The following is a 14685-nucleotide window of genomic DNA, read 5'->3' as shown; positions in this document are numbered from 1 at the left end:
TGTCATCGTATCCCAATTGCATGATATCAATCACTGATTATTTACAGACCGCCGTCATATAGCTAGAATATTGCTGAGTGCGGCGTAAAACAGCAAATAAACAAACTTATACCGACGTCGTATTGCAATAATGTTGGCACGAAACAACAAACCTCACACACACCACACACCCCCGCCCTCCCGCCACACACACGCACACCGTGCCCCGACACTCTCTTTAAGCACGGACTCTCAAAGGGATAGGCGAATTGAACTTATTGCTCTCTGTGCGGCGTTAAACAACAAAAAAACAACAACTTGTTTGATAGGCATTACTTAGAAGTTGACGGATGACAAGATAGACACAATTTTTATGGATAACAACTTCTTTAATACTGTAAAAAGGCGACGTTTAGGTATAGATCCTTATACCGTTGTCAAGCAAGACTGAATGAGGGACATAGTGCAGAATATATATAGCAAGTGGATGATTAACAATAGAGGATTAACAGTAACAACAAGGGCATACAAGAGTGGGATAACATAGGTAGGTGTGACAACAAAGGGATTATGCTGTCACAACACGATGGACAGAAAACACATAGCTAGAAGCAAATGGGGGCATGAAGCCAATAAACAGGTGACTCTTCAATATTATGATTAACGATCTATTCGAGGGACTATCCCCCAAAGTAAACACATCAAAATTCGCGGATGATGGAGCCCTCTGGATCCGCACTAAAAGCATGAAAATGGCCCAAAACTTACTACAAAAATCTCTAAATAAAATACAAAAATGGGCTGACAAATGGGGCTTCTCCCTAAACTCAGAAAAAACCACAGGAATAGTATTTAAACACAAAAATATGCAACCCGCCACCCTAAACCTCCAACTAAACAACAAACCAATCAAATTCCAAAAACAAACCAAATTCTTAGGATTAATCTTCGATGAACATCTCAGCTGGGATGCTCACATTAAAAACCTTGTAACCAGATGCAGCAAAGACCTAAACGCGTTAAGATGCCTAACCGGCTCCAACTGGGGGGCCTCTAAAAACACCCTCCTCTCACTCTATATATCACTAATTAGGTCCAAACTAGACTATGGCAGTGCCATTTACGACACCTTAAACAACCCTCTCATTAAAAAACTAGACTCAATCCAGTATCAGGCCCTAAAACTAATCACACGAACTCAACATGGCACCTCTTCCACCTCACTCCAGGCCTTAACAGGAGAAATGCCACTTAAACTACGTAGGGAACAACTTACCCTAAACTTCTGGGCCGCGTCCCAATCAAACCCACTAATCGAAAACTTAATAAAACAAAATATTAGCCCTAGAAACCAAGCCATAGCCCGGAAACATCCACTACTTACTCCAATTTCCCAAAGAATAACCAATTACCTAAACGAACACAAAATAAATAATCTTAAACAAAACAATAAATCATCCAATATCTTCACTCCAAAACTTAAAATACCAAAAATAGACACAACACTAGCCGATACACTAAATAAACAGACCGATCCTAACATCGCTAAAACCACCACACTAGCATACATACATGAAAATTGGCCAAATTGGTGTCACATATACACAGACGGATCCTCAGATCCGATCTCAAAACACACAGGTTTCGGAGTCCACATCGCACAACCAACCAAAGACACACAATCTTACCGACTCCCAAACAACCAATCCATATTCACGGCCGAACTAATGGGCATGGCCTCAGCACTACACAATCAGCAATCTAAAAAACACCAAAAACTCCTCATCCTAACCGACTACCTCAGTGGACTACAAGCCCTCAAAAATAAAAACACTAAAAACCGCCCCAAACTAATAAATCAAATACTCAATAGCTTAAACAACTTAACTAAGGTAGGTAAACAAATAGAGTTCATTTGGATCCCCGCCCACGTAGGAATCTTTGGAAATGAAAAGGCAGATAAAGCAGCAAAATTATCCCTTAAACTCCCAGAAATAAGCTTAAACTTACCCAGCTCAAAATCAGAAATCAAAAGTGTCACTAAACAAAAAATTAACAAAAAATGGCAAAATATATACCAAAACTCAAATAGCCAAATCAGGAAAGTACTCAAAAAAACCCTAAATAAACCCAAAATACTACACCCATCCAATAAAATCGACAGAATAATTACCAAACTACAAACAGGACACACCAAACTAAATAATCACCGTAAAATAGCTAAACTACATACAACAGGAAACTGCCCACATTGCAAACAACAAGAAACACCAGAACACGTACTCATTCACTGCACACACTACCAAACACACCGAACAACACTACAGACCATCCTAAATCTTAAAACCGGACTTACACTAGAATCAATCCTAAATCCACAAAATAAATTAGAAAAATTCAAAGCCTTAGGCATATATCTAATAAAAACAGGACTAATTAGTCGCATTTAAACCCCAAATAAAATATTAAAACCAAAACTACCTTATTTGATAACCACCCAACACACACAGCTCCCTTAGTTCGTCCCCCACCCACTCTTGGCATTCTTTCCAAATCTCAAAATTTCAAAATTACTATATAAGTAACCCCTAAAGCCCCCTCCTGGGTTGCACAAACTCACTTTTCCCCTTTTAGGAAACGCATTAAATGGCCTGGCCGGGCCCGTGTGCGACATACGCTTGCAGTCGGAAAGCGTACGTTAAATCTCCAATATAAGTAAGTAAGTAACCCTCATTCAGTCTTGCTTGACAACGGTATAAGGATCAATACCGAAACGTCGCCTTTTTACAGTATCAAAGAAGTTGTTATCCATAAAAAACCAACATTTTAACTGCAAGACCTGCATGGATGTTTTTAGCTGTAGCCTACTGTTTTCACACACAACCCACGAAACTCACATTACAATTCTAACTTAAGGAACCCTGCCGCATAATACAACATCAAAAGATGAGTGAGTGAGCCGCCGGGCTGCTGAGGAGGCGCCGAGAAACCACGGGGCTATATCCAAGTACATGCACGCCAACAAGGGACCTTTTACGTCCGTTTCCTAAGGATCATGGAAAGTGTGTTAAATTAACATGAATTGTTGATAAATGTTTCAAATGTTCGGCTTAGAAGACACAAAAAACACTGTCCCTTGTGTCGGGGGTCGGTGAGGAAGGGTGTTCAATTTTACATGTAATTGACTTCGGTTGTCTGCATGCTGCACTTTTAGGTGTTGTCAAAGTAACTTTGACTACCATTAAGACTTGTGTTGAGCCTTGTGTGTCAGCTGTACGGACAACGAACCCAGATACCTATAATTACAAAACTGTCAATGTGTCAATCAAGCTACTTAAAGAAGTGCGAACGATGCAAGAGCTATAGATAACTGTGCACAGCGAATGCATATGACAATAAGCTAATATACACACTCTTCAATTAAAGAAACGCACAGGTAGATATTTAGTAAATTTAGTGTACCTAACAAAGTCGATATCTTGTCGAACCATGTCTCTCTGGGAATGCTAAAACACGAAGGTATTTAGCAACTTCAGGATGGTTCCATATGCGATGAAATTAAAATATCGATCTTTGAGGGATTATTCTTTGTTTGTACAACTATGTATTTTGGACAATTGTTTTGAAACATTCAGTCAGCTGAACTTGGATTTGAATGTATAGAAAAGTAAAACGTTGCATAACATGAATCAAATCCACACCTTGAATGATTCATGTGAAACCAAAGTGGGAAAACGTGAAGGATTCAAGGCCAAGATTTATGTTGACCCTAATGCAACACCTGGGTATTACAAACCTAGTTCAGTGCTTTATGTTATGGGACGGATGAGAGAGAATGAGCTGGATAGACCGCAGAAAGAAGAGACAATGGAACCAGTTAAACATTCTGTATGGGGATGTCTAGTAGTACCTCTCATCAAGCCTGACGGGGCATACAATTTGACGGTGAGTACACAGTGTCCACACTTGAACAGTATCCAATCCAAACCTTGGAAGAGGTGAACAATTTACAGACCTTGACATGAGTCATGCATACCACCAACTTGTTCCAGACGAAGATTCCAAAAGGTTACCGTATTCGACGTAATAAACGCCCAGGGCGCTCTCAAAACTAGAAACAGGGGGCTCCTATTAGAATATTATTTTGTTGAAAAATCAAGAGTTGAAAGATAAATTTCGTGGTTTATGCTGACAGCCTGAAATGTTTATGTACGACAAATATATTCTTCCAGAATTAAATTGCCAATAATAAAGGGTGCATATAACACACGAGTGTGTATTATATGCTAATAGGGATCGGAAGGGGTGCTGTTTGGGATTGTTCACTAGCCAATACATAAGCAAATCTCGCGCTTATTACGTCGAATACGGTATTAACACTCACAAAGGTCTGTTTCAATATTCCAGATTGCCTTTTGGTGTGTCATCAGCACCTGCAATATTTCAACAGGTCGTTGAAACATTACTCCAAGGAATTGCCAACTCAGCAGAATACTTGTAGGATATCAATTCTGACAAAGATTATCCCCAATATATCTAGATTGTGGATGAATTATGCAAAGACATTCTGATGCAGGTTTGAAATTGAAACGTGAGAAGTGTTTGTTATGGCTGAAGAAGTGGAATGCTCGGGTCACAATGTTCGATAACAATGGGCAACATCCAGTGCCCAGAAAACTGGGTCGATCACAAATGCTCCTGAACCAAGAACAGTGAGCGAGGTTCGTGCATATCCGGGGTAGAATAGGTCTTCAGCAACCCATGCTTGCCCTAAGAGGCGATTATGCTTGTCGTAAAAGGCGACTAACGGGATCGGGTGGTCAGGCTCGCTGACTTGGTTGATGCATGTCATTGTATCCCAATTGATGGTCCAGACTCGATTATTTACGGACTGCCGTCATATAGCTAGAATATTGCGGAGTGCGGCGTTAAACAACAAACAAACAAACAGCATATCTTGAGGCTTTGAACTCTCATCACAGATTCATTCCTGTTATCCCGGGCACATTGGAGCCACTGTATCGCCTAAGAAAAGACGTTGCGTGATAGAGAAGTGCTTTTCTCAAGTCTAAGAACCTGGTTCAATCAGAAGATGTGCTTATTCACTTTGATCTTTTAAAACCCATCTTATTACAGTGTCACGCACCATCGTATGGTGTTGATGCCGTACTGGCACACGGGCTCTCCTGATGGAACAGACAGACCTATTGGGTATCATACCATGTGTCCCGCACTCTCACACCTGCCGAGAGACCGCCTCTGTGGTCTAGTGGTAGAGCGTTCGCCCGGAGAGCGGAAGGTCAGGGGTTCGATCCCCGGCCTCACACCAAAAGACGTTAAAAGATGGTACTTGTTGTTACCCTGTCTGGCGCTCGGCAAGGACAAAACAAGGACTGGTCGGCTCGGAGTCAGTACACTGTGTCTGAGTGGGGTATTCGTGTTAAACTGCAGCATGGGATCTCAGTTGGCTGGCACTTTAAAATGGGCATTAGTCCGCACTAGTAGAAGCAGCCTCACACATACATACACGTGCATGCACGTCGCTATATAAGTGCAATAATCTTGGACGCGACGTTAATCCCCATTTCACCTCACCTCACCATACTATGTATCCCGCACTCTCACACCTGCCGAGAGACGGCCTCCGTGGTCTGATGGTAGAGCGTCCGCCCGGAGAGCGGAAGGTCGGTGGTTCGATCCCCAGCCGCGTCATACCAAAAGACTTTTATAGATGGTATTTGTTGTTACCCTGTTTGGCACTCTGCATTAAGGGGATAAAACAAGGACTGGTATACTGTGTCTGAGTGGGGTATTCGTGTTATACTGCGGCATGGTATCTCTCTAGCACTTTAAAATGGGCATTAGTCCGGATTAGTTCAAGCAGCCACACACACGTATTTCACCTCACATCTGCCGAGATATCTGCCAACTGGATGGTGAAGGCTACAGTGTTATTTATTGATTGAAGGAATTTCACAAATGATTATGTTCATGGTCAAGTTTTGAAATTGTTACAGGCCATAAGCCTCTACTGGCACTTTTACGCTTATAACCATACTATGATCTACAAAAAAGGCCGCGATCATAGTCAACGTTCCATGGAACATACAGATGAGGCTACTGGGTGCCGTATCACGAAAGCCTCTTAGCGCTACGACCTCCTAAACCACGTCGTAAACCACATTTAAATATTTACGACGGGCTTACGATGCCTTTGTGAAACGGCCGTAAAACATGTCGCTAGGACATCCTAAAATAGGTCGTAGCGGTTAGGAGGTCGTAGCGCTAAGAGACTTTCGTGAACCGGCACCGTGATTATGTTGGAACAGGTAGAAACTCCTAAACTTACAGCAGAGGACACTGGAAGAGAAATATCCAAATACCGCACCTTATCCACAGTAAATGAGTATGTTCGCGGTTGAAACCATATCAGAATGACACTTGTTGTTGTTGACAAATGTGTTCTGACAGGTGCTTGTGATCATTTCAAAGAGGACTACATGCCAGTCAATCAGGTGGCACTAGAATACAGGTCTTTCGTCGCAGTTTTGTGTGGTGACATTACATGCATAAGGATACTGAAACCAAAGACATGGACTGTGTTGAACGTAAACTGTTGTCGAAAGTAGCTTTTGTCGTCTCTCGTCACGGCAGAACCAGTAGCCTCTCGTCACGGCAGAACCAGTACAATGATAAAAACTGAGAGGTTTAGTTTATTTTCTAGTTTGTCCCCATCTTAGTTGAAGAAGGTTATATATTACTTTCAGTACAAGTATAGGACAAGTGTACTCTATGTACAGATAAGATAGATAAGCATTCTACATATGTACCTATCTCTTAAACACACGTCTGTGCGCTGCCCATCGACATCTAGGTTATACCCGACGCAGCCATGGTGTATACAACTGCTATATTCCGTCTGTTGGCAGCTGTGGTTGTGCTTACCTTGGGTATGTCTTTCCAGTTTAGTTTCACCTCTGAATGCGAGTGACTATTTCCACATCACTCAGTACGTTAGGTGTTGTTTGTTACGAAATGTAAAATACGCACAAAATATAACCCTGAAATAATTTTGTGAAATATTTCTCTGGACTGAAGGAGGTGTTTATGAAACATTAATTTTGATAAAGGTTTTAATACTGCAAGATAAAGTAAACAATACCTAGTCTTTACCTGTTTAGAATTTCATTAAGGTGTAACTGCACTTAGGTGCCACAGAGGTAAAGGGGCGGTCGGGTAACCTAGTGGATGAAGCGTTTGCTTCGACCGGGTTCGATTCCCTAAATGGGTACAATGTGTGAAACCAAATCAATCAGCGCTTCTATTCCTGTCTCAAAAGTATGTTTTAAAAATTCTAAATATCCTGTATTGGTAAAAAACATATACTACTATGTAGTAATACAACTTGTATTCCCAAAGAAGATATTTTTAACAGGTCCGGGCTAGAATAGGTCTTCAGCAACCCATCCTTACCATAAAAGGCGACTATACTTATCGCAAGAGGTGACTAACGGAACTTTGTTGATGCATGTCATCGTGTCCTAATTGCGTAGATCGATGCTCATGATATCAATCACTGGAGTGTCTGGTCCAGAAGTGATTATTTACAGAATGTCGTCATATAGCTGGAATATGGGTGAGTGCGGCGTTAAAAGGTCAGTCAATGAGTATGTTTTACGCCGCTTTTAGCAATATTCCAGCAATATCACGGCGGGGGACACCACAAATGGGCTTCACACATTGTACCCATGTCGGGAATCGAACCCGGGTCTTTGGCGTGACGAGCGAACGCTTTAACCACTAGGCTACCCGACCGCCCCTCATCTAACTTGATCCTCAAGGTCAAGGTTAGTAAGTATTATGTACTATCCTTCCACGTCTTTTGAGTGACGCTGCCGGGGATCGAATCCCCGATCCCCGCCCTCCGGGCTGTCATGGGCGCGGGGGAATTCCTTTAAATTCGCTTTAACCACTAGGCTACTAGCGTCAAACAACAAACAAAACAGACAAATAACTTGAAGACACCATCGCTTTATAAACAATATGTATCTTTGAAGTCGACTGTTCCTGTCCCGACTATTGGACATCGTATGCATCAAGCTGTTACACGCTGATCAAGAACCCGTCAACATGGGCCGGAGCGGACGTGAGACAAACAGACACTCCGATTCCATTGTTTCTGTTTAACCTAATATCTCTGACAATACGTACAAAATATCAAACACCTATTCTGTCCAATTCACTTTGTTACCCAGGTGGAAACAACGTTCACCAAGAACCTGTATTTACTAAGACATATAATTAGAGAGGCCGAATATGGGCCCATTTGGCTTAACCGATCTGCATAGTTTAATGAATGAAAGCCATTTTTGTGTATTATCATGGAAGTTATGGGTCAAATGAAAATTTGAAATTTTCAAACCTCTTTCCGTAATCATATGAATTTTCTACTAAAAATCCGGAGTATGATTCCGACTACGAGTGTATCATACGGTCTTGAGCATTTGGGTCTTCAAACAACACTATATGTAGACGAAAGCTGATCTCGACAGATCTACTCTTTGTAATGCATGTTATTAAAGGCTGGATAATGTCCAAAGTACCAAATTACAAAATGATGGTAAGACAAACGGGAGTTTGTCATATACTTAATACTTTCAACACAATATTTTCTTTCCCATTTACGGTGGGCAAAAATGGTCCTTACATTACATTTCACATACATTAGCAAATGTTTCATCGTGTTCAACTATCAACTTTACGTTTGATAACTTCAAATGTTTCGTATCATGGAAACATAAAACTTAAAGGAATATCCATTATCTTTCTGACACCTTTCCATTTATAATGGGTAAAGCAGAGTTCTTTTTATACTTTGTTCTTTATATTCCACACTAGAAAGAATTCATCAGTACCAAGTAATGAATATCGCTTTGTCCATGCCATTTAAGTTTTAAAACGTATAAAGCACTGCTACGATTCTATACTAGGGTTTTATACGGTCTTACAAGAATGTTGAACGCTTTTTCCTCCTCAGAACCAAGCTCGTGGGTTCTTTTGGTAAACGTCTGAGACCTTCATCACTTCGGGCTGTCCTTCCACAGTTAGCGCACACGCCGTGACATAGTTGGACTACTTTCAAAGCGGCGTTAAACCCAGCACACTCACTCACTCACTCACTTTTCTTCCAGGACATTTGCAAAGATTATGATGCTTTTCTCGTGGAGGTCGACACTAATGCAGAAAACGAATTCTTAATAAGTTTTCTGAAAAACAAAAAATGTGAGTACTTTATAATAACATAAGATTCACATGAAGTGACATACATCCTCGGTGAAATAATGTACATAACCAGTCGGGTTTTTTTGGCTTGATTTGTTGTTTAACGCCGCACTCAGCAATATTCTAGCTTTATGACGGCGGTCTGTAAATAATCGAGTCTGAACAAGACAATCCAGTGATTGATATCATGAGCATCGATCCACGCCATTGGGACTGATGACAAGCCTCAACCAAGTCAGCGAGCCTGACCACCCGATCCCGTTAGTCGCCTCTTACGACAAGCATAGTCACCTTTTACGGCAAGCATGGGTTGCTGAAGACCTATTCTACCCCGGATCTTCACGGGTCCATAACCAGTCGGAGAATCCAGTGATTGATATGATGAAGAATGATCCACGCTGTCGGGGTACAACCAAATCACCGAGCCCGAACACCCTCTCTATGTGGTCGCTTCTGACGATCTGCATATGTTTCTGGGATACATTCTTCCCAAGAATCCCCACGGGGGCATTCGGTTACATGAAACCACAGAGACGACTATGTGGATCGGGTGGTTTGACTCCGTGATGTTCGAACCCAAACGGGATAGTGTTCATGATTTCAGTCACTGGTTTGCCTGGTAGGTTATGTATTACAGGCCTCTGAGATAAAGCTGGAATATTGCTGTCTAAGCCGTTCAGTAACAATCACACACTCCCATTCTCATCTCAACCAAACCTAATGGAACCATATTTATTTGAGACACGGGTTAAATTCGAGATATGTTTCTCGTCTTCATAGTGAGCACAAGAGCAGTGTGGCTAGGAGGAAACGACCTACTGAGCGAGAGCCACTGGATGTGGTCACACAGCCAAGAGCCGGTTATATTCACGGACTGGGCACCAACACAGCCAGACAATGTGGCCAACACGGAGAATTGTTTGGAATTGGCAATAGAAAGTAGGTTTGGCTTCAAGTGGAATGACAACGTATGTTCAGTGCGTCAGTATTTCATCTGCGAGCAACCGTGAGTAAACCGGATTATTTCCAAATAACAACCCCCATCTGAAATGATTTTCTACTTGAGATATAGCCGAAGGCATGCATGGACCCTGCAGATTGCAGTTACAGTAAACTACGGTTATAACGAACTCACAGGGGCCAATATTTTTTGTTCGTTATAATCTAAAGCAAGCCGTTATAGCGTTTCAACTATACCATACCGCAAAATGGCCGGAACCAAAAAAAACAGTTCGTTATATCTGTCACTTCGTTATAAGCGTGTTCGTTATAAACGTATTTTATAAAATTATGGGGGCGGTGGTTAAAGCGTTCGCTCGTCACGCCGAAGATCTAGGTCCGGTTCACCTTATTGGTATAATGTGTGGAACCCATTTCTGGTGTCCCGCGCCGTGATATTGCTGGAATATTGCTCAAAGCGGCGTAAAAACATGCTAACTCACTCCCCCTTTTGATTATAAAAAAACCCAATTCGCTTTCGTTATTCGTGTATTCTCAATAAATATTCACCACCGATCTTAAAGACCTGATACCATTCTGTATACATACATATAAAACCCTTAATTTGGTATATGATAGTGACGGATTTCCTCGTCGTCGAAGGCGTCACAATTTTGTGTATAGAGTGTCGCCCCAAAGGCGTACCATAATCAGATCATGGGTTCACATCACAGATTCGTCCTGAAGAAGATTTGTAGTTGTTGTCACTGTCCGCTCTCACTGTACAAGTCCGTTTGACTCCAAATGAGAACGATGAATTGCAAAATAACTCGAAATCCAGAAAAGTGTATGAAACATCAATACAGTACTTGACCATGAATACCCTGTACCCAACAAAATCTGAATTGTGTTTATTTTAAGACCCATGACGGATGAAGTTCTTTAAGAAACTATCATGTAATTTTGTAATAGAAATGTGTACATGACACGTAGGGGGACAAACCGTGGAGGGAACAGCGCAAGCACGGTCTGCACGTGCTACACAGTGACCGTGTTCATTCAATGACAAGATGCGCTACTCAGCAGATGTTAAACAGTTGATGTTGAATGTGTATGATTTCTTTAGAAGTGAAGCAGAAAGAGCAAAGCCTTTTTATGCAATTAATAAATTTTTGAAACGAGCTTCAAAAGCTCTTGGTATGTCCCCTCAGAAACTGAAAAATGTTGTTAGTCGACGAGATACACAAAGTCAGGCCAAGGAGGTAGGGAACATGTCAAAACCACGCAAGGTTGATAAATTAGACAGTTTTCAGAGGGATCAAGTCAGACGTGCAATTGTTAAACTGCACTCAGAAAATAAGTACCTGTCCCTAAGAATTTTGAAGAAACACCTTGAAACTGACCATGATTTTCGTGTTACAAAGTACAAACTATGGCAGCTGTTGCATACATTTGGTTACAAATACAAAAAGATAACTGGAGAAAATAGGGCTGTGTTGTGTGAACGGTCTGACATTGTTCGTCTCCGAAATCATTACCTTCGTACCATCAAGCAGAAACGTGAAGAAGGATATGAGCCCGTCTTCTTAGATGAGACATGGGTAAATGCGTCACACACAGCCAGCAGTCAGTGGGTACCCAGTGGTGACTGTAAGGAGTCTGGTAGAAAGTTACCAATGGGAAAGGGTGAAAGACGCATAGTTCTCCATGCTGGTTCTGCTAGTCAGGGTTTTCTCCCAGACTGTGACCTCGTCTTTAGAGCCAAGGCCAAAGACAACAGGGACTACCACACAGAAATGAACGGCAATGTATTTCTGGAGTGGGTGAAAGATAAATTAGTCCCTGCTTTACCTACCAAGTCTCTCATTGTCATGGACAATGCACCGTATCATAGTGTGCAGGATCCAGAAAGCAAGACTCCAACCTCTAATAACCGTAAAGGAGACATGGTTACTTGGCTGCAACGGAGGAACATAACCTTTCCTTCTCGAGCGACGAAACCACAGCTCTATGAAATCATCAAAACTATGAAACCTGACCCCGTGTATAAAGTTGACAGTTACATCAAGGGTCAGGGTCACGCTGTCTTACGACTGCCACCTTATCACTGCGACCTGAATCCAATCGAGTTGGTATGGGGCATCGTCAAGGGTGACGTTGGACGTTCGAACACAACGTTCAAATTACGAGACGTTGAACAACTCGTAAAGGAATCCCTTGGTCGGGTAACAGTAGAAACATGGAGTCGTTGTGTGGTCACAGTCGTTGGCAAGATAGAGCCACGTTATTGGTCACGAGATGGACTACGGCCAGCAACAGTCCAACCTATAATAGTGGCAATCGGTTCAGGCACCAGCAGTTCCGACGACGAGATCTATGGTATGAGCGAGTCAGATTGCGACTGAAATTATCATGAGACTGCCCCTCTAACGCTCTGTCTAATTTATCAACCTTGCGTGGTTTTGACATGTTCCCTACCTCCTTGGCCTGACTTTGTGTATCTCGTCGACTAACAACATTTTTCAGTTTCTGAGGGGACATACCAAGAGCTTTTGAAGCGTTTCACTTCTAAAGAAATCATACACATTCAACATCAACTGTTTAACATCTGCTGAGTAGCGCATCTTGTCATTGAATGAACACGGTCACTGTGTAGCACGTGCAGACCGTGCTTGCGCTGTGCCTTCCACGGTTTGTCCCCCTACGTGTCATGTACACATTTCTATACAAAATTACATGATAGTTTCTTAAAGAACTTCATCCGTCATGGGTCTTAAATTAAACACAATTCAGATTTTGTTGGGTACAGGGTATTCATGGTCAAGTACCGTATTGATGTTTCATACACTTTTCTGGATTTCGAGTTATTTTGCAATTCTTCGTTCTCATTTGGAGTCAAACGGACTGAGAGATGAACGCCTTTAACATAAACGACGTCAGCTTTCCTCCCCCACGAACACACCACGATAAAGCGGAAATACTCTTCAGTGCGGCGTTGTACATTTACTTCAACCGGTTACTGGTAATAATCATTAAGCATGGCGAATGATAGGATCAGGGCACACCTAGGGACGCAACTCTGTACAGCGAATTGAGACTCCTTTCACGAGAGGGCCTCCGTGGCCATTGCTCTTTCCAGTTTAAAGTATGAAATGCCGGACGTTTTTCATGTACTGCATCCGTTTGTATTTCTGTTTCAGTGAACCAAGTAATGTTATCATCGGTTAGAATTGCGACGTGTTTATGAATAAACGCAATGAACTCTTTAATTTGCCTTGTTTTCTAATTGTGGTCAGTTTGTCAAATGGATTGCGCTGTCAGCTCTAACATGCCTAGTTGTGACCTCTTGCTATACTTCATGACCAAATACTCCCCCAAATAGAAACTAACTGATGATTAAATATAAAGACGTATCGAGTGATGGTAACAGATGGGTAGGAAAAAAGGAAGGGTTAGGTGTTAATATGATGATCAACAGAACAGAACAACCATAAAAGACGTCAGAGATGTGGAGGCAACAAATGAACGTTTGAGATGACGTGATCCACAATGAATCATGCCCCCAACGATTGGTCAAACATTCGTTCACACGGCGTGGTATGGACCCAATCATCTCCCAATGACAATTTGAGGGAGTCTTGTCAAATCCTCTTGCAGCGCCTGACCGAGTTCAGCTGACGTAGCTGGTGGCCTTTGACGTCGACGTTGACGTCACCCGATCATGTCCCCGGCGTGCTCTGTGGGGGAAAAGGTAGGCCCCCTCGCTGGTTATTGTTTTCTGGTGATGTTTGGCTGCTGGGGGTTGTTGGTAACGGTAACTACACGTGTAGCAGCAGCGTTAACGTGGGTACCACAGTTGGTCGCCGAGCATGAAGATAAACTGCATGCAGACGATGTCTAATTGCCCTGGGTATCGTTGTACAAATAAACCTTAGCGCTACGACTGTTGTAAGTCTATGTTAAGATATGGGAGTTACGATCACCTGAGCGTTAAACAACGGCATCCTGATCAGTAGCTGGGACCCTGAGGGCTTGGCACAAGTGAATCGCGATTTGATTGGCGATTTCGTAAAGCCTGGTTTCTGAATAATCGATCCTGGACTTAACATTTTGAGTCCGCAGAAACCTGTTCCAAAGTCTGCAAATTACGGACTGAGACACATTGAACATATTGGTAACCACTCGCTGAGTTCTACCAGTTTGTAGCATGTCGGGTTTCGTTCCATAACCGTTGTATCTCGGGCATTCTTTTCAAAACTGATCTTTCTTCTGGCAACCGATCATAACATTATATGTCATGCTCTTGTAATGTTTTGGAGAGTATTACCGTCACTCCAGTTCCAGTGAGCACTGGGGGATTCATCAGAGTGAACCAGAGCGTGCAATGGAGGCACACAGTTATGTCAACTGGTTCAATGTTCACAATATCACAATACGCACCTCTGTCAAACTTTACCCGGGCTCTACACGGAGAACATGCGCACT

At 42.2% G+C, this 14685-nt stretch overlaps 1 protein-coding gene across 1 annotated transcript; it reads left to right on the top strand.

The window, feature by feature from the left end:
• Positions 1-6871: 6871 nt before the first annotated feature.
• LOC139459330 (echinoidin-like) lies at positions 6872-13469 on the top strand. Its single transcript, XM_071240785.1, has 5 exons — positions 6872-6929; positions 8037-8125; positions 9171-9261; positions 10042-10267; positions 13401-13469. Exons 1-5 carry the CDS (start codon positions 6872-6874, stop codon positions 13426-13428), a joined length of 492 nt encoding a protein of 163 aa, XP_071096886.1. The 3' UTR covers positions 13429-13469.
• Positions 13470-14685: the final 1216 nt, after the last annotated feature.

The sequence above is a fragment of the Haliotis cracherodii genome, unplaced genomic scaffold, assembly GCF_022045235.1.
Source record: "Haliotis cracherodii isolate W230 unplaced genomic scaffold, xgHalCrac1.p SCAF_13, whole genome shotgun sequence".
NCBI lineage: Eukaryota > Metazoa > Mollusca > Gastropoda > Lepetellida > Haliotidae > Haliotis > Haliotis cracherodii.
This window is presented reverse-complemented; position numbering and strand designations above follow the sequence as displayed.